At 40.5% G+C, this 22,518-nt stretch overlaps 2 protein-coding genes across 4 annotated transcripts in view; both read left to right on the top strand.

Moving 5' to 3' along the window:
• The window catches only part of LOC106926678 (uncharacterized), a 36,331-nt gene extending 34,569 nt beyond the window's left edge, over positions 1-1,762 (top strand). The window contains exon 31 of the mRNA XM_088008842.1: positions 585-1,762. Coding sequence (XP_087864968.1) covers positions 585-610 — 26 coding nt within the window. The 3' untranslated portion in view covers positions 611-1,762. The remainder of the gene's footprint in view (positions 1-584) is intronic.
• Positions 1,763-2,122: 360 nt separating this feature from the next.
• On the top strand, positions 2,123-15,571 carry tmem192 (transmembrane protein 192). 3 transcript variants are annotated; one of them, XM_015001755.2, is made up of 6 exons: positions 2,123-2,259; positions 4,015-4,170; positions 4,286-4,547; positions 5,441-5,563; positions 13,245-13,350; positions 15,016-15,571. In XM_015001755.2, exons 1-6 carry the CDS (start codon positions 2,230-2,232, stop codon positions 15,128-15,130), a joined length of 792 nt encoding a protein of 263 aa, XP_014857241.2. In that variant the 5' UTR covers positions 2,123-2,229; the 3' UTR covers positions 15,131-15,571. The 3 variants fall into 3 exon arrangements, with proteins under 3 accessions (XP_014857241.2, XP_014857242.2, XP_014857244.2); XM_015001756.2 differs by having other exon boundaries at positions 4,018-4,170; XM_015001758.2 differs by having other exon boundaries at positions 2,136-2,259; positions 3,998-4,170.
• The last annotated feature ends 6,947 nt before the right edge of the window (positions 15,572-22,518 follow it).

The raw sequence follows: 22,518 nt of genomic DNA on the forward strand, positions 1-22,518 counted from the left end.
TGACTTTTGCTCTCAAAGGAAAAAAATCACTTTGAAAATACTTTACACTATTGTAAAGTATGATAAAATTCAGTAGCTGTATATGTGCTTGGTAAGATGACTAAATGTGGCCATCGCACTATGAGAGAAGAATCATTTAAAATGTGTGGTTAGATCACTGAAAACAATTTAACTTAAAATGAATAAATGCAGTGTCATTTGACAGCCTGCTTATAAGTTTGATAACAAAGGTGTCCTCTCTGAAAATCTAGTATTTAGATGAAATGTACGAGGCTGATAACTGGAATAAAAATTGTTGCTTCAACAACAGCTGGATTGTAAACTTGTTTTTTTTCTCCATTGAGTTTTGAAAAGAAATAGATTTCTACTTTCAGAATTTTTGGCAAACTCTTCCTTTAAAGTTTTTTATTATCATTTTATTGTTCCATCAGTGAAACGCTATCTTTAATGAAATACTTCTTGAATTGTCAGATGCGCCCTCTAGAGGCACAACTAGAAAAACATGATGCCACGTTTTTCAATCCATTCAGATTTTAAATTTACGTCCACTTGCTACAGAAAGAAAACTTCTGCTTCTTTTGCAGGCAGAGGTCAGCCCACTCCTCTATAAGAACTACGTGATTAACTGGAACTACAACACTGGAGGAGCTGAAAGAATAAACTCCAGTTCTGTAACTACGAGTCTGGCTGTTTGGGAAAAGCCTGGAACCTCTGGAATATTCTGTTTTTACTCTGAATTGCACAAACAACAGACTCTTTTTGCTTTGTTTTATTTTTAAACTGGACTGAACCTCTTGACAACGTACTTTGGATGTACTTCTTAACTGTACACATGTAAACGCCTGTTTTAATGTGACTGGCATTGATGTATTCATGGGGGGAAAAAAAAAACACATTTAGGGGTTTGTACATCTATGCCTGAAATGTCCTTCGTTACACGCTAAACCCTTAAGCTGAACATTAAATGTTGACACCTTAAATCCTGCTTTTGGACTGATGCGACTCCATTATTTCCAAATGTGATGCAAGGTGATTCAAATTGAATAACCTAAAGTAGCTTGATGATTGTAATGCCTTACTCCTAACTTTTAACACATAATTTTGGTTTTGTGTTTACAGTTTTGCATGACGAAAAAAACATATATAAGTTATTGTGGTGTTTTCTCAGAAGGACAGTGAGCCTTTAGTTTTATTTTGACACCATTCTAATCATTTTAATGTTTTACAATCCCTTTTAGCTTACAGAAACTGTTCTTCAAATTTCATTTTGCAAAAATGGCTCTGCATGTTATTGATGAATAAGTATTTTCCCGTTTTTGATGTTTTAGCTTTACTTTCTTCTCAGACTGCATCTGAATCAGTGCCTTATATAATGAATGCAATGGTGAGGTGTTGTGCGCTCAGTTTGACCTTTGGGTCTAGGCACAATGTGTGTGAGTGGGTGCATGCCTGATATAGAACTGTTGTGTGTGTGATTTGATTCGAAGTACAGTTATATACCAGCAAATAATGTCTGAAGAACCACTACTTCCCCAAATAACCCACTGTCTACTTAGAGACAGGAAGTTAATTATTTTCTGGCGAATCAAAATGTCCTGAAACCTCTTCTATTTTGTCTAAGCGCTGCCTCTCCACAGATTTATTCTTTCCTCTGCCTCAGCTTGGTGTAAACACCTCACAGCCATGTTAGCCCTCAGTGGAACAAAGCTCCGATTGTCTTTTATAACAAGTGTATGTTTATCAATAAAACAATTTAATCTGGTGTGTTTTTGTCTACTTTCCTTCATTTTATTGGTCCTAAAGTGGTGACTTTACAGTAATTTTGTAGAGAAGTGAAAAGGCTAATATTAATGCAGTAAAATAAGTTTTCACTTCCTGTCTTGTTGGCTTTCATGTCCTCTGACTGAGGGCGACCCGCCACAGTGTTGTAATTATAATTACTTGGGAATTTAATTTATAATTAATTGGGAATACATATATGTAAATGTATATGTACATATATGTATATGTACATATATGTACATATACATATGTAAAAAAGATTAGTAGTTAGTCCTGTTTTCATTTATTTATTTATTTATTTAGAGTCATGTAACAGCACTCCTTACCTGTTGGTGGCGGTGATGCTTCCTCGGTCACCGCCAATAAAAATCAGGAAGAAGTATGTTGTTGTTACGCACAGATGTGTGTTTTTGGTCTGTTTTATGATCTATAACATACTCTAAGTTCATGGAATCAGCGAGACCTGCTCTTAATGCAGTAAGTAACCTGTCGTTTTACGGTCATTGGTTGCCATGTTAACGGCTAGCTGTAGCCAGATAGCCTTGGAGCTCGTTAGCTAGTTGGACCTGTGAGTTGTAAACATCAGGGTTAATTTTTTTTGGCTCGCTGAAGCAGTAAGTTTTCATCAACTCTTTATGTTTTCAGGACGGACAGTCTGGAAGAACCCACAAAGTTCTATAACCCGCTTTCATTGTCGCTTATCTGTCATTTCTGGGTAATTTTTAAGGCTAATGTCGAGTTTCAATTTTACTAGTACCTGTAGTCAGATTCTACAATATCAGCCTGAATGAGTTGTATTTTAATCAGACACTCAATGATATATTTCCCTTTAATGCTGATTATTATAGCGTTCAACTAACAAAAAGCTCAAATTCAGTTTCTCGGAAAAATGTCCATCCATCCATCCATCCATCCATCCATTTTCTTACTCCATTGTCTCTTAGTGGGGTCGGGAGGGTTGCTGGTGCTTATCTCCAGCCAACGTTCCGGGCGAGAGGCGGGGTCAGTCTGGACAGGTCGCCAGTCTGTCGCAGGGCAACAGTCCATCCAACATAAGTGTTCAAATCAGAAATGTCAGCCGACTGGAAAGATTGTTCGTTTGCAGTATATGGACTTAATACGAGATTGGGGCTCCTTTAACGTTAATGAATGCAAACTATAGTTATTGTGAAGCAAAGCTAGAATCGGGAAGTGATTCATAAAACGTGAGCTGTCCACAGAACCAGAAGTAAAGTTTGATCAAAGCATCACAAAGGCTTTTTGAAATCAGGACCCCAGAGTCTGGAGGAAGATGTACAGAATTAAAGAAGTTTGTACATTTTGGGGATGGTTGGGAAGCCATGTCATTTTCTCAGTCAGAAGTGCTTACATCAGCTTTAATGACCATGGTGTCAGTGTTTGATTGGCCAGGTCACTCAGGCCTACTTATCTACAGACCTGTAGATAAGGAGGAAGATCAGAGATACCAGAGTCAACAATGCAGACAACCTGAAGGGCGAAGTTAAAGGGACGGCATTTTGTAGGCACCAAGTGCCATTTTGTTGCTCAATCAAGTGACTGTTGGTTCCAATTGTTATAAAAATGCTACATATATCAAACATGACTTAAAATAAATTGTGACTTCGCAATTTAGTACTTTGAAATTGGGCTTTGGGCTTTTTAAGAAACTCCTGCTCTTTCTGACATTCCACCTTCAGTACATCATCCCAGCACACACTTTATAATTAATTTTATTTGTTATTTATGTTGTCTTATTGATTTATTTTGGATATTTAAAATGTCTTCCCCTTCCAGTGTTAAATGTTAGAATTGAAATTATATTGATGTTTTACTGGGTGTATTTGCATTTGTTTTGCCATTACCACTGTACCACTTGAAAATGGTCTGAAAACAACAATATTATCGTTTATCGCAATAAACCATATTCCGATAATATGGTTTATTAACTTCTGGACTTTTTATCGCCCAGCAAAATGTGTTATCGAGACAGGCCAATTCGTCATGTGGTGTAGCGGTGTAGTGGGCATTAAATGTATGGAGGCCATTAGTCTTTAACGCAGCCGTGCGGGGTTCGATTCCCAACCTTGTGACCTTTGCTGCATGACTTCTTCCTTAACTCTCTGTCCATTTCCTGTCTGCATTCTTTAAAATAAAGGCCACGAGTACCCCCAAAAACCTTTAAAAAAGAGGAAAAAAAATTTTTTTCTTGACCAAGCTGGTGTCCTCCACCAGCAGGCAGGCTCTTCAGCAGACATGACGCGGAGCACAGAGGAGGACTCTCTGGTGGACGGACCACTGATCTCCGCTGATGCTCTCCAGTCTGCCATGAGGAGAGAGTTTCAGTCTGTGCCAACAACCTGTCCTGCTGGTTTCCTGTCTCTAATGCACGTACGTAATGCGCACATTTATTACTTTTCTATTATTATGGTTCGTGTTTTACATTACCGTTACAACATTCCTCAACTTAAACCAGTTTCTGCGTCTGTTCTCTTGGTGTCCTCAGGTTGTGTACGTGGTGCTGTCGGTTTGTGTGGGCGTGTTGTGTGTTCTGAAGTTCGGCCAGGAGGAGGTGTGCTTGCGTATTTTGGGCAGCGTGCAGGGCGACAGCGTCATCGTGTTCGGGAAGGTGTTCCTGTGGGTGCTGATGCTGCTGCACACCGTCTGGATGCACCACCACCACAGCCGTGTCCGCAGCCGGGGATACCTGAGCTTCTACAGACGGACACAGAGGCTCAAGCAGCTGCCACTCGTCATACATTCAACAGGTGGGACGGCACATTGCTCTCTGTAGCTGCGTTTTCATTACAGATGTGAGCAAATCTTTCTCTATGATATGCCGATGTCGAAAAGCCACAATTTTGCCATCGCAGTATCTATGGTAAATAAGAAATTGATTTAAAAAGAATTACACGTGAATAAGCTTGTTCATGAAATAATTCATTAAAAATCATGACAGTGAGGGATATAAAGCAGCTAAATAAGATGTATAGTCATAACTTAGCCATGGTGTTAGTGCTCATCATCTATCAGCCAATCGGAGGAGACGTCTAATAGTAACATCTGGCTGTTGATTATTTGTACTGTACATCTTTTTCCATGTAGTTGGAAAACCACCTCATCCTGGAGCAAAACCTCTTTATCGAGTTTATTGAGTTGCTGAAACTTGCGTGTTTGCATTAAGAGAGTTTATTTTTGTAATTTCAAGTTGCACAATTTTATGGCTAATGGAAACACAGATGGTGCTTTCACACTAATTAGGACGTTTCCTTTTTTTTCTACAACTCAACCACAAATTTCACTGTAATATTTCTATTTTGGTATTTTATGTCATGTAGACCAATACAATGTCACATAAAATTGGAAAGTGTAATAAAATGATGCAAGATATAATAAAAATAAAATCTAAACTTGCTCTATATCCATCCATCCATCCATCCATCCATCCATCTATCCATCCATCCATCCATTTTGTTACACCCTCATCCCTCTGGGGTCAGGAGGGGTGCTGGTGCCTTTCTCCAGCTGTCAATGGGCGAGAGAGGGGTCATCCTGGACAGTCCATTGTAGCTTGCACTACATATGAATATTTATAATTTTCTGTAAGGGTAAATTTCTCCACAAGATGGCAGTAAAGCGCTCCTGTTTCTTTGTGTGCCAGGTAATGTTCTGCTGCTGCTGCTCCTGGCTCTGAGGTTACCGCAGACGATCCACACCTCTGTGATGCTGAGCATTCTGGGTGTTGAAGTTCTGGTGGCCGTGCCATGCCTCCTTTACTACACAGGTAAACTCTAACTGCTTACCTGACGCTTAATGTAGATCACAGGAATCTGAAACTCAGCTTTTTGTTAAGAAGACAAACTATGGTGAACACTGCAAATTTACCAATTTGGAAAATCATTTATTCAAGGTTTTTACATCTGAAGCAGGACATCAGAGATGCATCCCTCCACCACATCTTTAAATTTCCATCGATTCTGCAAAAGGAATCATGTCCTTGTGACTGTAGATACAGATCCACTTTAAAGCTGGTTAGTTTGAAGGTTTTATGTGGTAGTTCCTGGTGAGCTTAGGAGTTCTCTTAGATCTAAATGACTCACTGGTAAAACTCTAAATAAGAGAGGAAAAAATGCCAAATTTCTAAAGAAAGTTCAAATAAATGAAGAGTGGCTCCTTGAATACAGAATACAAAGAAATAATGTTGACTCAAGACTTCTGCTTTTTCTTGCACGTTTTTTCTTTCAGAAATAATCAACAGTAAAGATAATGTCTGGATTCACATCTTTAAACAGCAATAAAAAAAACCAACTACTTTTGAAACCACAGCCTTTATCCCAGAGTTGTACCTTCTGATTATTATGTCGTCTTGTTGAGTGTTATAACAACTGATTCATTCAGAGACATCTTGGCTGTATCTACCCACACAGTGTCATTTCTCCTGGCTCTCCTTCCCAACCATATGGTACTTATGGACAGTAACATTAGTTTATAATCATGATTCATCAGAAATAATAACTACATAGAAAGATAAACAATCATAAAAATGCTCAAGTATATTTAGTGTAAATTGTTGGGTGAAGAGTGAGAAGTTGTGTTTCCATCGACCATATAATGTATGGTTGATGGTAATTTGATATTAAGAAAATAATTTCACTCAATGGAAACACAGCAATTTCCATAATAAGTTTTGGCACTAGGATGAAATGTTTTTTGTTTTGTTTTATTTTTAAATCCATATCAAACTTGGTTTATTTTGCAAAAACACAATGGAAACACTTATTCCACGTCACATTAGTCATAGGCCCAAACCACGAAGAAGACAACAGGATGACTGTTCAGCATTTTCATCATTGACTTATCATGTGTACAAACTTATTCACATGTGATTTTAATTGCATTTCTTATTTAATTGAAACACTGCACATGCAAAACATTGTTCTTTCAACATTAGCGGAATATAGACAAAGTTTTGCGCACATTTATGGAAATGCATCTCGAAACATTTCCTCGCAGCAGACGATGATTAGATTCTGGAAAAATGCTGCTTGGGTTCTTCTTACGTATGAAGTTTACACCATAACAGTTTAATTGATTCTATTTGTCTGCATTTTACATGTGGCAGATGGCTCCTTGTTGTACTTGAAGTCACGTATAAGAAGACCGACACAGGAAAATGATCAGCTCCCTTTACAGAGACACACCTCGCAGATTACATTAGACCCAAACACACACACTCACACACACTTCCCCCACTCTATCTGACCATGTTTGCATCACAATACCCGCCCTGCCTTTCTAAGACTCAGCAGCATGACAATCAGCCATTCAGCTCTGGGTTCATCCTTTGCTGATTCTTTGCTTCTGGCACAAACACTCAGCAAAGTTTTCAGGATTATTCCCAAACCGGTCCAACCCATCCAGTTGTCTTTTCTGTTTTTGTCTCCACTAGAAATCTAAAACAAGTTAGTCACGTTTAGTTAGCTTCACTGCAAAAACACAAGATCTTACCCAGTACTTTGGTCTAGTTTCTAGTGAAAATATCTTAATACACCTGATATAAGACAAAACTAATTTACACAAGTAACTTTTCAGTAAGATATAGGAGCTTGTTTTAAGTCAATAACTCCTTCATATTGATGAAAAATACTAGTTTCATTGTCAGAATATTTCACTCAGAACATGACCTTTTTCCCATGTAAAAAGTGAAACAGTCTGCCGTTGGAATGTCCTCAGCAAAGCAGAGCAGCCAGAATTACAGCACTTACAATGACAGACATTTACACAACAGTTTCTGCAAACTTTTCTGTAAGAAGAGACAAATAATTTTCTTTATTATTTATCTAGAAGTTAGATTTATTTTTGCTTTTTAAAGCTTGTATTAAACCTTTCAGAGGAAGTTGGTGTCTCTAAGCCTGCTAGCAGACGGTTCCTAGCCAGTTTTATCTGTTGGTTTATCCTCTGAAGCAGAGGACATGGATCCCCCCAGCCTGAAAGTTTGGTGAGCTCCTAGCCCTGCCCACCATTCTCACACACACACACACACACACACACACACACACACACACACACACACACACACACACACACACACACACACACACACACCCGAGATTTAAAAGAGAAAGCCAGAGTGCTCTGCTATGACTCAGCATTTTTAATTAGTTTTCTTAAAAAAAGGGAATTTTATTGGCGCTGTTTGTTGTTCACTAGTTGATTCACAAGATCAACTCGGTTACAAGAATCAAACCAGGTGTTTTCAAAAGCTTCCTAAAATGACTGAGTGTATTCCAAGCCTCAAGCAAGGTGGCAACACTGAAGTGAACATGGTGGTCCAACACCCAGGTCCAGACATTTTTCACTTGATTTCCAATGACAAACAACAGCACCTCGTTATTTAAGCCATCTCGTCATGACAACCGAACCCACATTGAGGTGATTGTAATGGTAGACGACCTGAGTCAGGTAGAACCGAGCAGTAGCAGAAAAAATTGGTGCGAGTCGTACTAGTTATTGTGGGCAGCCATGTTTGATTGATCAGAGCTCTGTGGGATGTTTAAAGCTGTAGTATGTAATTTTTACAAAAACCTGTTTTCTCCATATTGGTTAAACTTGTCACCATCTTATTGAACGTTTAATATGAGACTGATCATCTGTGAAAAGATCGATCTCCTCCACCACCTCCCTGTGCTTTCGCTGTTTGAAGAAATGAACCGTACGTTATCAAAAACAACCAGTCAGGACCACGAAGAAGGTCTTAGCACTGTTACCTTGAGTATGCGTTGCTAAATGTGCTAATGGTGGAGAAACAACTTACCATTATAGAAAAACTGCGCATCTAATCGGTGACTGTGCTAATTAGGCTTATCATTCGGGGGCAGGGTTTGAGCAGCGCGTACACAAGGGCGGGTGATGGCGCTGAAACCTTCTTCCAGGTTGTGATTGATCATTTCTGAGCAGCTTATTTGTTCAGATGACAGCAGAACCATAAGGAAAGAGAGACACTCAATTTTTATTTTATTTTTTTATTCACAGATTCTGTCTTATACTTATCTTATCACTACATTTTGAAAGTATAAGATAAGTATAATGTGTAAAAAAAAAAAAAAACATACATTTTTATATAAGTTACATACTGCTGATCTTTGTTCATAATATTCTCTAAGGCCTTCCTGGACCAGCCATATTCATATGGAGATGAAATGTCATGCAGCCGTTTGCAGTTGAATGAAATGGCTGCACTGCGTGTGACTTTCAATTAACGTTACAATTACAATGTACCTCGTGAAAAGCCATTAAAATGTGTAAGTTAGAGGCTGTCATATGAAGAGAATATCAAGAGATATTTAAAGTTAAATTTAAATATCTTAAGTTAATTTAACGTAAAGTTAAATTAATGATGATAAGGTTGATCATTGTTAGAACGATTCAGGATTTTCGGGTGGCTCCTCACCTTTCAGCTTTTCTTTTGGCCGTGTAATGGGGAAACTGCTGCTGAAGATGATGGATCAGACAGAGGATGTTGCTATCGAAGAGTCTGGAATAAAAGGAAATCCATATTAAAGGTTCGTTTGGCCGCTGAGGGGCGCAGATGCCCGGGGGAGATACCGGCAGGCCACGGAGGGAAGATAAGAGGCACGAGGATTTAATGTAGCCAAAGGAGAGCGCTGCCCCCTGCCCCCCCATCCCTCAACCCACCCAGGTATTGTCCCTGTGTTTACAGGGCAGCTGATCCAGTCTGGTGTTCCTCTGGGGTGTGTGTTTGTGTTTGACAGTCACATTCCAGCTGAGATCAGGCCGGTCCAGCATGGTCAAACCATTCAACGCTTCCTGGTAGCTCTCGCTGACGCCAGCAGATGGAGAGTCGGGGTGACACCAGTGGAGTGGCTCCTGGATGGACGCCTGCAGCTATGGAGTCCCCACAGGAAGGCCTCGTTCAGCGGCTCTTTGAAGTGCGTCCTGATTGTTTGAGCTCCTCTGTATGTTTCTGCCTCTCATTTGAACGTGAATGCACTCTGCTCTATAGTGCTGCATGCACATCAAAGCCTTCAAAGGACTCCACTTAGAACACATCCTTCTGTTCTGCCAGCACCGGAGTTAATGTGAGCCCTGCAGGGCACATAGCACCAGCAAGGATCCTGATACCTGCAGCATAACCCTACATAGTTGATCCATTTCTTCTTGGCACAAAGACATTCTGGTCATTTTTTATAGGGGCATTTTGTGTGTTTTCCAGCCACAGAGTATCATTTTATGGTACAATCAAGTAACTATTTTGCTTTCAGTTGTTATAAAAATGTTGTATATATTAAAAATTACTTTTAAAGAAATTAGACTTTATAATGTAACGCCTTGAAATTGGACCTCTGTCTCTTTAAAAACTAAGCCTTCAGGAAGTCATCACAACATGGCTCCTCTATTAACCCTTTAACAACATTTTTACCAGTGTTTTACTAAGAAGTACCTCCTATGATGAGCTCAGCAGACGTCCAGTTTCACCATGTGTTTGCTAATTGCTTCTGGCTAGTCTGAAGGAGCTCAGTAGTGGAGGAGTTTAAGGGGAGGGCTGCTCTGTGAGACAGAAGCTTGGAAACTGCAGCTCTGAGTTAGCAAACACCTGGAGGAACTGTTCATCTGCTGAGCTCATTTTAGGAGCTCAGTATGTAAAACGCTGGTAAAAACTTTTTGAAAGGGTTAATAGAGGAGCCATGTTGTGATGACTTCCTGGAGGTGGAGTTTCAGAAAGAGCAGGAAGTTTTAAAGCGACAGAGGCCCAATTTCAGGGCGTTTTTTTTATATTTGATATGTATAGCACTTTCATAACAACTGAAGGTAACATAACTACTTGATTGTGCTGTAAAATGGCTCTGTGTGGCAAAATACAAGATTTCTTAAACGTGCATGAAAGAATCGAAGCAAAACTCCAGGTATGGTTTTGATGAGGGGATAATATAAATCTCCAAAAAGTCCATTTTACATCATACTACACCTATGATGTTTCAGTTATAGTCAACCTGTTGTTGATCTATTATATCTGCAGGTTTTCTGACGTTTTTCTTTTGGGCTTTGTGTTTTTCTCTAGTGTTCAGTTGATGCGTTTGACCTTGACAGGATGTTATACAGAGAGCTTTTGAAAAATGAGAACATTGGATTAATCGGAAAACAAGCAAAGACTTTAGACAGCTTAGAGTCTGAGCTGAGTTTTTATCCACAGAGTCTCAGAGAGAAAACCACATCTGAATGTCCTACGTGTCGAACCCGGAAGCAGACGACCACACTGGGCTTCTCTCTGTAACAAAACCCCAGATCCCGCCCTCCTCTACCACAACGCTCCTGTGATTCCCGTTTATTGTCGCCTAGCAGCACTGGAAATACTCTGACTCCTTTGTCTCCTGTTTAAACTCGTGTGGTGCCGTTGGCTGTTAGCACTTCTGCAGCTTCACTGTTATCACCTGGAAATGTGCTCTTCCAGGTGGGTGACAGAGGCTTCAGATGAGAGCAGTCTGAGTGCGTCCAACCATGTGAGAGTCTCTGACAGGAAGGTGTGAAATGTGCCACCTCCTCCACACCGCCTGCTACAGCTAGCAGTCTGTCACTCTGCGTTCGCCTTTCTGGGTTTAAATCTACTGCGTCAGTGTTTATTTTATAGACGGGCTGCATTGTTCGTCTACTAAAGGCATTAATGTAGAAATGAAAGCTGTGAAAAATACACAGTTTTTAAATAATCAGCTGTATGGATTTTGGAGGAGAGGCATTGAAACGCTGTGAAGCGTCTCTGTTTCATAATGTCCATCAACTAGAAGCTGCAGAAACCTTTAATGAAAGCACAGGATTGAAACTAGGAGGTGTGAAGTTTAGGCCCCATAATAATTGAAACAGTTATTATGAGTCACTAGCTGCATTTCCATTATAAAGGTGCACAAAACATTGTTGATATTCTGCTAACATCAAAAAAACACACGTTCACAATTTAAATTACATGTTGATAAAGTTTGTTCACACAGTCATTTTAAATATTCCGCACCATCATCCTCCAACCACTTCCTGTCGTCTTCTTCTTCATGGTTTTCGCCAGTGGCAACATCCGGTTGTGGATCATGTGACTCGTGTGATGCAAAAAAAAATATACAAATGTTTCCATTGCAGTTTTGCATAGTAAGCCAATTTCGATTCAGGTATAAAAAAATATATATCATCCTTCGCTTTTATCGAAAAATGAGGATTTTTTCAAAATCGGTGTTTTCATTAAGCAAATTTATTTTCAAGCTGTCAAATCCACATGGTCAATGCAAACACAGCTACTGACGGTGGATTAGCTCTGATTTACAGCGCAGAACATCCGTATCGGTTTCTGCTGAGGTGATTTCCACACCACATGTCAGTACCAGCCCAGTTAACACACACATACATTGTGTTATGAATGACACTGCACAGAGAACGCGCTTACAGGTTTCAGCTGGCTTCTCGTCTTTCTTTACATTTTTGTATCTTCTTCTTGTGTTTCCTGTCTCATCCCTCTCCGTTACACATCATTTATGAGCTAATTTGCATTTCGTTTGTTGAAGTGTTCTGTAACTTTGTCAACTCCATTATCCATCCTTCCTCCCTCCATGTTCTCTACCTAATCTCTGCTTCTCAGAATTCTTTCTCTCCCTCATATACTTCATTTACACACACGCACACACACACACACACACACAGATTTAGGACCTCATTATTCAGGAATGTGGAGTATTTCTTTATATTGTGTGGATCCTCTGAAGCTGAACTGTTCAGGTAAAGATAAGGCTGTTTCCTCTGGCTGATCTCTCTGGAGTCTTATCCCGCCGGCCGTCCTCACATCATCCACAACTCTTCATCTTCTTATTTCGGTTCCCGGCAACGCAGTCGTGTGTTTGTGCTGTGGTTGTTCCCACACCTCGCCGTGAGCCACACCCCGAGTGTTAAGGTGGACGCTCAGGGCGTCAGAATTGGAGGCTGGGGAGCGGAGGACGGCAACTCCTGAGCGTAGGATGTGACGGCTCACGTGAGACTGGAAGAAGACCAGATGGAAAAACAGTAAAGAGACAAACGGGAGACGTTTCACACCCTGCTGGAAGCCTCTCATTAACCGCCTTTCCATCACAAATGTGTGCAAATCTTTGTCTAGATTCCGCTAATGTCGAAGGAAATGCAGTTGCTGTGTTTATATTGAAATTAAATTAAAATTAAAATCACACGTGAATAAGTTATTGAGAAACTTGCCACACAGTCATCCTTCTGCCACTTCCTGTCATCTTCTTCATCTTTTCCCCAGTAGCTTCATCCGACTGTTGAGAGTCAAGATGCAAAAAACTGTTTCCATTGCACTTTTGTGAATTCTGTTTTCTCAATTCTGTTGTCAATAGAAACACAGCTATTAATGTTCTTCATTTACTCAGATTACAACCTGAAGCTTCTAAATGTGTCGCTGTGTGTGTTTTTTTTAGTCAGGGTAATGCAGTTCAACAGACAGCGAGCTCCACCAGATGTGAGCCAAGAGGAGCATTCACACACCTACAGCATCACAAACCTGCCAACTGAGACCGGCTTCAGGTACACCACACACACACACACACACACACACACACCACAGGGTCAGGTCATTTAACTAGGGGGGATTTTCATTTAGCAAGTTCAGATTCAACCAAGGTTACTCTAGTTAACTAAATAACATAAATTGGTTGGAGTTTGAGAAGACGGAGCAACAGAACTGACTGAGGAGTACTTTCTGTGATTGAGAGAGGTCAAAACACACACACACTCATACACCACAAGGTCAGGTCATTTATAAATATAAAGACAACAGTTGAAATAACAGAAAACAATGCAGATTGGAGAGTAGTAGGAGAAGAAGGTGGCAGATTGAGGGACAAGTGGTCAGTTTGTCCTCCAGCAACTTTAGCCTATAGCAGCTTAACCCCTGAGATAGATCAACCAGGACCAGGTGCTGTGATGGCAGAGGGGTGAAGCACAACCCACTTATGGAGACCTTAGTCCTTGATGCAGCTGTCGCAGGTTCGATTCCCAGCCTGGTGACCCCTGCCGCATGTCTTCCTCCTCTCTCATTACCCACTTTCCTGTCAATTCACTATCACATAAAAGCCACTAGAGCCAATAAAACCTTTAAAAAATAAAAAGAGATAGATCAGGATAAGCTAACTACTCAGAATGAGGCGGAGCCATGTTGATACTAAAGCATCCTCTTTCACCATGACAACAACTCAAAGCATTCACTCAGATCAGAAAACGAACGTCTGCAGTTCCCCTTAAGGAGATTTGTACTTTAAATCTTACTGAGAATTTGTGTTCTGTAAGAAAATCCAACTTCATCAGTGTCAGTTTAATCAATCACAGTTTCATTCGTTCGTTCATACAAATAAACATGAGTTTTAGCATAGGTATGTAAAAGATGAATTCTGCAGAAGGAGCTTAATGATATTTCTGCAGCCATATGTTGCACAAGCCTTTATTGCATCTTCTGACCTGCTGACCCCCACAGAGAGGGAATCCACTGGATATGTCATTCATTACAGTCACATTGATTTAGTTTTAGTTTTAGTGGCCTGTTGTTTTTTGTCATGAAATCTTTTATATAACAAATAAAACATGGCCAGTGTTATGTAAAATTTACTTTTTTTTAGCTTTAAATCATGTTATGCTATTCCATCATAAAAAACATCAGACCTGGAGTGTTGCTTTGATTTTTTTCATGCATGTTTAAGAAATCCGTTAATCTCCCATGGCAACAATTCAGCAGTACAAAATGCCTGGATGGACCTAGCTCCACCTTTGAGGACAAAGCTCCTCCTCAGAGCTGCAGTTTGAAAGCTCCTGAGTTTCTGACTCACTCAGCTCCTTCAGACTAGCCAGCAGCAATTATCAACCACCTGGTCAAACTGCACATCTGCTGAGCTCGTTATAGGAGTTACTTCTCAGTGAAACACCAGTTAAAACGTTGTTAAAGGGTCCATAGAGGAGCCATGTTGTGATGACTTCCTGAAGGCAGAGTTGACAGTTGTGTGTACAGAAAAAAGTGTTTTTATCATCTGCTAACTCCCACCAAACTTAAGAGTGGTCTACAGATCAACTGAAGGATGATGATGGTGGAACAGCTGGTCAGAAAAATTAGTAGAAAAGCAACTACAGTCCAAAGAAAAAAAAAAAGAACAGGCAAGTGTTTTGATAACTGAATCTCTGTATGTCCTCTCTGTTTCTCAGAGGCTCATCCGGTCTGGAGGAGGTGGTGGAGAAGCAGGCCGACCTCATAGAGTACCTGAAACAGCACAACACCTTACTGAGCAAGAGGCTGCTCAACCTCACCGCTCAGCACTGAGCTCACCCTGCTGATGAAAGCCTCCAGCTCTCAGGAGGAAAATCCTCCTGAGAGCTCCACCGCTCTGAGAGGAGATCTGAAGGAATAAAGTGGAGCAAACACACCTGTTCACACACACTGAGCCTGCCGGCTCCACCGCCGAGGCCTCCGCACCTGAGATGGACTGATAGAGGAGGAGGATGGGAAGTAGAAGGAGGAGGTGGAGTCATGGGTCACAGATCTGAGGTGACGGAGGTTTTTATCTCTGCTCTACAAGCTTCACTGACCTCTGACCTCCAGTCTGTTCCTCTGAAAGCAACAGAGCAGTAAGAGCATCTGCACAAAGGACAGAGAGGTTATCATCTACCTGGGTCAACATGTACTGTTTTATTGATCGCATTACTTTTCTTACATGTTTTCTCGTTAATTCCGTGAATCAATAAAATCTTTTGATTTTTCTCACTTCCTTTCGTCTTAACCTGAACTTTAGATCAGCTGCAGCAGCAACAGTATTGTGCTTCATATGTTCAGTTTAAAGCCATGGTAACGTGGAGGCCGTCACTATCTGTGTCTCCATTGAAACGGGCAATTTGTAATGGACACGTTCTTCACATTTTTCATTTAACCTCTTAAAAAATACAAACAAATATTTAAATTCAGTTTTTAAGTAATAAAATAGACATCTGATTTCCTAAAATGCAATAACAGCATTCCTTGGTGTACTTGATAATTTGTAACAAAGCATGCACCTGCTAAAAATATGTGTTTAATATGAACATGAGATTTATTTTTATTTTATTTTAGGGTTTTTTTTACAGAATTTGAATCTGGTTAGGCTAAAAAATATTCCACTTAAGGAGTTCTGGGTAAAATACTTTTACATATTTCTTTTTTTATATGAAATGTAAAGTGTATTTTGGGGGTGGGGGGGAGTTTTTTTTTTTTTTTTTACACTTTTGGCTTAATTACTGCTCTGAATATATTCTTTCAGCAACTGTTTCCTCCAGTTGCTGATTATTTCAAAAATCGATTCATGGCGATTAATCCAACTGATTCAGCCAAATTTTAACAGATCTCAGGTGGGACAATATGTCCATAGGTCAACTATAAATCATGCACTCCACAAATCCAGCTGTAATGGAGGAAGACAGGTGGTGGTGGCAGCATCATGTTGTGGGGTCACTCGTCTTCAGCAGTGACAGAAGTTCGCCTCTGTCACAGACATAAACTCACAGCCAGAAATGGAATGGAGCCGTATGTACGGACATTCATAACAGTCATAAGGTCCATTATTTCACTTATGGACCTTATAACTGTCTTGAAATGGCCTAGTCAAAGTTCAAACTTGATTCCAATTGAGAACCTGCAGAGATACTTAGAAAATTTATCGTCCCAGATGTTCACCATCTAACCTGACTGAGTTTCTGATATTTTTTTGTTTTGAAGGAAGAATGGGAGAAGTAAAAATAATACAACTGCACTTTTTTTTATTAAAAAGGTGAAAAAGTTTCTCAGTCAGCAGCAGAAGTTCATACATGGATACATACATTATAACCAGATTGTTCAGTCTCTTTGGTCAGCAGTGTTTCTGCTAAACGCTGAACATTCTTCATGATAAATCTTCTCTCTCCTGGTTATGAAATGTGACTCCAGGATGGAGCTCCAAGTCTCTGAAGTCACATCTGTGAACGCCACGCTGCGCCGCTGTCAGCTTTTATGGTTTAAACTCTGTCCTGAATGAACAGTTTTTCATCTTAAGTCTCGAGGAGAGGCTGACTTTGAAGTTCTCCCTTTGGCGTGGCGTCGTGGTCGTCTCTGAGTGGCGTTTCATGGATTTCTCTCCTCCACTTCCTGCGTCCGTCTGTCCTGACTGATCCATCCACGCCGCCCAGGATCACATCCATCCTCACTCCTCTGAAGAGTTTCCTCTGCCTGGGATGGAAAAAAAAAAAACACTTTTCTTAATGTCCTGCTGAGACAACTTCAGAGTAAATGAGCAGGAATCGCCTCTCTGGCATTAAAGCATTCCTCTTCATCATTAGCTGGATTTATGCCTCAACCTTTTCCTCCACGCTCCCTTGTTCTGCGTGAACCCACTGCTGCTGATCACAGCCACCCTGCTAACTGCCTGGCCTGTAACCCCGCTTTGTTCCATCCATCATGCAGCTTCACTGCAAAAACACAAACTCTTACCAAGTACTTTTAGTCTAGTTTCCAGTTCAACTCTCTTAGCACCTTTAAAATAAGACAAAACTGACTCGCAAGTAAATTTTCAGCAAGCTATAGGAGCTTGTTTTCAGTCTTTATATTAATGAAAAAGCATTTGTTTCTTTGGAAGATTATTTCACTTACAACATAACTGAATCTGACAAGGGAACATATATTTTCTTCATCAATATTAAGAAAATACCAACTTAAAATAAGCTCATATTTATTGCTGAAAAGCTACTTGTGAGTCAGTTTTGTCTTACGATATTTGCACTATAAACTCGACCAAAATGACTCGATAAGATGTCGTGTTTTCGCAGTGTTGACAGAAACACGGTTCACCTCAGGGGAACGGGACTCTGGAGTGGAGAGGCATGCAGCGCCTGTGTGGACAGTGGTGTCTGTGGTATTTTCTCTTCAGGTTCAGGAAGTCTGAAAAAGACAAGATTGTATTTAAAAAACACCAACACACGAGACATGGACAAGCTAGGCCTGTTAGCTGCTAGTTATGGCTGTTCAGACAAATAATCTGGAGGCCGTTCAGTTGGGTTCCATGATTTTTTACACCCCAGTTTTTTGAACACAAAGGAAAGTCCTTTTAAAATTCATTATAAATATTATAGATACCATTTTATTTTAACCCTCCTGCAGTCTTAGCATGACACTCAGCTCATCTCTGAAATTTTATTTTAGAAATATAACATTTCTATAAATAGCACCATATGCTATTCTGTACGTAGCACATTTATAGAAACGTGTTCCCCATGCTTCCCATTAGCAAAGCAGTCTGATGGTGTGTTCCATCAGACTGTCAGTTCTCAAAACAATACATACAAATTAAAAAAAAAAACTTGCAAATGCACATGCTGGGTAAGTTCAACCCCACCTGACTGCGCACAGGATAAAAAGCTTGTGAGGCCCAATGGACCCCGTCTCTTAACAGGGTTAAATGAACGCCATTTTGAACTTCTGTCCTTGCCATTTTTACTCCCTTAAAGTCAGTTTTAGCAAACAAAGTAGTTCCCCCCCCCCATCCTAAATATAAGTCTGATTATTTTCTGAGCATGTTTATGTCAAGAATTGGCAGCAATACTGATTATTTATTTATTTATTTATGTTGTGCAAATATACTTGTAAATAATTGTTTTCACCTATTACTTTACTCCAACAACTTAGTTGAAAATGTATGAGTTTAAATTGTAATTATTCTTGCAAAGTTTGTTTTTACATAACTTGCAGGAACATTTTTGGCTAATGACATCATTTTAATCTTTAACATTTTTTTTAAATAATCAAAATGATCATTGCTTAACCTGTATGTCAAACATTACCCCACTGTCTGGAAGGGATTTTTAAGAAAACGCAAGATTTTTCATGAAAAATAAAATTACTTTAATTTAAACAAATAAAATTTAATGGTTTTAAATGAAACTAAAATGCTATAGGGCGACAAAAATGCCCTAAACTTAAAAATTTTGTATGCTCTCTGCATCAACACAGCCGAATTAATGAAACAATTTCTTTAAACATGTCCAGGGATACTTATCTATTTCCTGTGGTCAGGTTATAAATGTAACTACGCCATAAACTTGATCCCTCGTGAACACTTGCAAGTGTTTTACTGCGTGGAGTCATTTAGGAGCAGCTGGGCAGAGCGGGAGAGAAAGAGACCTGACACGTGATTATTTCTGAACGTCCCCAATAAATCCCCTCTGGTCCCGTGTTTCAGAGGCTGCTGGAGGCCGAGCCCAGGAAGAAGGAGGTCCACTGCTGGATGACTTTATGACCCCCTCCACCACCACTACCACCACCAGCAGCAGCAGCTGCCTCCTTCCAGAAGAAGCGCCTGAAGCCCGGCCTCCACACCTGGCCCTGCTGCAGAATCTGCATGGCGCTTTAACACCGTGATTAACAAAAGCCCGCCGCAGCGCCGGAGGGGGGCAGACCAGGTCGCCCTCGTGGCTCCTGTGCTATTCGCCGGCGGCCAACTCCATCCTCCATCATCATCACATGAACCCCGACCTCCGCCTCACCCCCTAACCTGCCCAACCACAGCTGGTGATCTTGAAATTTACAGCAGAAACAAATGAATTCATAAATTCATATTTTATTTTTTGTGGGTTCAGAAAAACAGGTTACAGAGCAGACTGACCTGGTGTGGAACAGAATGTAAACTAATTTAACAGCGCCGAAAGAAGCACTTAGCCCGTTATTGAACAGCCAAGTCCATGCTAACTTTAGCCTCGCGCTAACAAGAAAATTTTTTTTTCAAAAAATTAAACGTCTGTCGGTATGTTTTATTAATTATTTGTTCATAAACTGTGTTATTATTATTATTATTATTATTATTATTATTAAATTAAGCTCGGTACTAGCTAGGTATTTTTCACTGTTAAGTGTCTATAAGCTTGAAACTGCTATTTCAGTTGCTGTGGTTATCAGCTAATGATGTCCGGTTTCAACATTTTGTTTAGCTTTTGTTTAGAAATGTTTAGCTAAAGGCACAAATTTTATTCATTGGGGGAAGTATTAATGATTTGTTTTCTCAAAGGAGTTTTGACATTTACATCATTCTCAAATTTGACATCTTAAAACTTAATGTAAACCAAGCTGTTTGCTTTTGAGGGTTTAGCAAAATGATTGAGTGAATATTACAGAGAGCTGGGTAGTTTAGGGTTAGGTTTAAGGGTGAGGTGTGGGTTAGGTGAGGTCAGTGTGTAGAGTCTTACCTGGTCTGACTGAAATCATGGGAGCTACTAATGCTGTGAGCAGCACCAACAAGTACAGCAAGTTGAAAACCTTCATGGCTGAGCTGCTGCTTTGAAAATTTTCCAAAAGTTTGGAAACTTCCTCTGGTTCTGGTTCTGATACTGGATGGATTGATGATGCTCTGTCTTCTTGCCCTCCCTCAACTTGTTTCTAGCCCAGAAAACAGAGAGAAGCCATCAACCACGAGCCCGTTCTCCTAGAACTTGTCAGCAGCTCCCAGTAGGATCTGTGGGTCCAGCCAGTGTGAGGTTGTCTCAAAGTGACCAAGGTAACATCTCCCCCCCTTCTGTTTTATCCAGCCCTTCAGAGGGAGGGGTACACCCTGACAACACCCCTCTCCCCAGACCCCCTCCTCTCTCTCTCTCTGCTTTTGACTCGCACACTCCCTCTCCAGCACACACTCTCAGGCGCTGCACATATTGACCCCACATGTAGAGAGTAATTCCAGTGCCAGGAAGCCCCCCCCCCCGGTTCCCTCGGTCCACACAGGCTGCTGCTGCCTTTTGCATCTTGACTGATTGATTTGTTCAAGGAGAGCGGAAGAGGCAGGCAGAGGATTTATCACCGCCGCCATTTGAGAGGCTGGAGCTGAGAGTAGCAGGTCCTTCGTGAACCAGATCCCTGCAGTTGTCCCCTGCCCCCCCATTAATGAGGAACCACATCTGGGGTTGGGTGTTGCTCTTTGACCGGGTCCGGGAGGAGGAGGGGGGGGGGCAGTCGGAGGGGGCTGTTGGCCTTTTTCATCCAGCGTTTAGGAGCCTGACTGAGTGAAATTCAGAGATCTTTTGCACAAGCCAATTATCCGACGAAGACTTACTGTCTGTCTGTCTGGGATGCCATCTGATGTCTCCGTCTGCTGGCTGGACACTGAATCAGAATCATCTTTGTTGTCAGTCTTGCAATAAGGACTTTGGTACTTCTCAATGGCAGCATGATAAATTACAGTATATATATATAAAAATATGAATACATACAAAATACAAGTCAAAAATCTGTTATTTTGGGATAGTCGCTCCAAATTTCTGCCATTTCCAAAAAATATGATTCCATAAAGCTGTTTATATATATATATTTTAAAATATATATAAACATATTTGTCGAAACTGTCACTATATCGTGACAGCTTGGTATGAAACAGATAATTGGTTAAAATGTTGAGCTCCTCAGCCCTCTCCTACACCAACTAGAAACAACCAATCACAGCCAGGAGGTGGGTCTTAGCCCTGTCAGTCACTGTCTCATGTGGTGCTGCTCATTCTCCCTCCCTTGCTTTCTGCTACGCTGCAACTAGTATAGCCTGTTGTGAATAGTTAAGGTAGTTAGCACAGCTGGTGATGACAGTGGATAGAGATTTTATGTAATGGTGAATTGTTATCAATCAAATCAATGCCATTTGTATCTGCTTACTGCCAAATTATATCAATCAGTCCCTTAATCCTTGATAATTATTGTGGAAATTCATCCAAAAATCAACAAATCTCCTCACATCTTAACAATTGGGAGCTTATTGCAGATTTTTCTCAAAAATTGTCAGAAACTTTCTTACTTGTACTATACAGCTGCTTCAGCCTTGATTGATGTCAGAATACAGTCCACGCTATAGCAAGTAATAAAAAGTCGCATTTACTGTCATGAATAAGCGCAAGTATTGCAATTATTTCCAAATTAGCACCACAAACACCAAGTCCTGGAGGGACTGAAAAAAGATGGTCAATAATATTGTTTCATTTTAAGAATTCATTGATATTTTAATAGCACAATCAGCCCTTTAAGAGCATTTGCGTTGTGATAGTTTTTAGAATAAGTCCCAAACAAAGCATTGCTATGGGTTGCTGCATTCTAACCCGTTTCTGTCAGCTTTAATTCTGCTGTCGGTGTGGGACTCATTACAGTGTCTCTGTGGACTCAGACTCCCCATTCAGCAGCCAGCTAATGAATTAACACATTAAGATGAAATGTTGGCCATTACATGTGAATGAGGATTAGAAAAGCAGCAGGACACTAATGGACCACATGGCTCATAACAGAGAGAAACTTTGAACAAGTGAGTGGACCGTCGACTCTCCTGGACCTCGAAACACAGACTGTTCTTTCTTCAAATAGTTCTTCCTGCTTCTAAAGACTGCTGTCCTCTTCATAGTGTCCCCTTTTATGGCTTGATGATGTTTGCAAAAATGCGTCTTGGAGCGTCTTGGTTTGGGTCAGACAAACACCTATGTATACACACACACACACTCATCCTGCTGCAAACACTCAGCCGAGGTATGTAGCTTGTTTCTTTGGCCAGCTCTCTTTGCATATCAGTTGCCATTGTCTTTTAAAGAACTTTTATTTTCCCCCCAACCTGAATATGCTAATTTGGGCCTCAGTTGTCATTCAGAGCCACCCGGTATTCGCTGCCCCTCTGCCAGAGCTCCTCTTCACCAACTCCC

The sequence above is a fragment of the Poecilia mexicana genome, unplaced genomic scaffold (genome assembly GCF_051168715.1).
Source record: "Poecilia mexicana isolate PSO_F unplaced genomic scaffold, ASM5116871v1 scaffold_2, whole genome shotgun sequence".
Taxonomy (NCBI): domain Eukaryota; kingdom Metazoa; phylum Chordata; class Actinopteri; order Cyprinodontiformes; family Poeciliidae; genus Poecilia; species Poecilia mexicana.

Excerpts from the sequence above, each read along its gene's own strand:
- tmem192 (XM_015001755.2), top strand. The coding sequence starts at position 2,230 with ATGGAATCAGCGAGACCTGCTCTTAATGCA. Across the intron at positions 2,260-4,014 it reads CGAGACCTGCTCTTAATGCA|CAGGCAGGCTCTTCAGCAGA; the intron begins GTAAGTAACCTG and ends GTCCTCCACCAG. Across the intron at positions 4,548-5,440 it reads ACTCGTCATACATTCAACAG|GTAATGTTCTGCTGCTGCTG; the intron begins GTGGGACGGCAC and ends TTTGTGTGCCAG.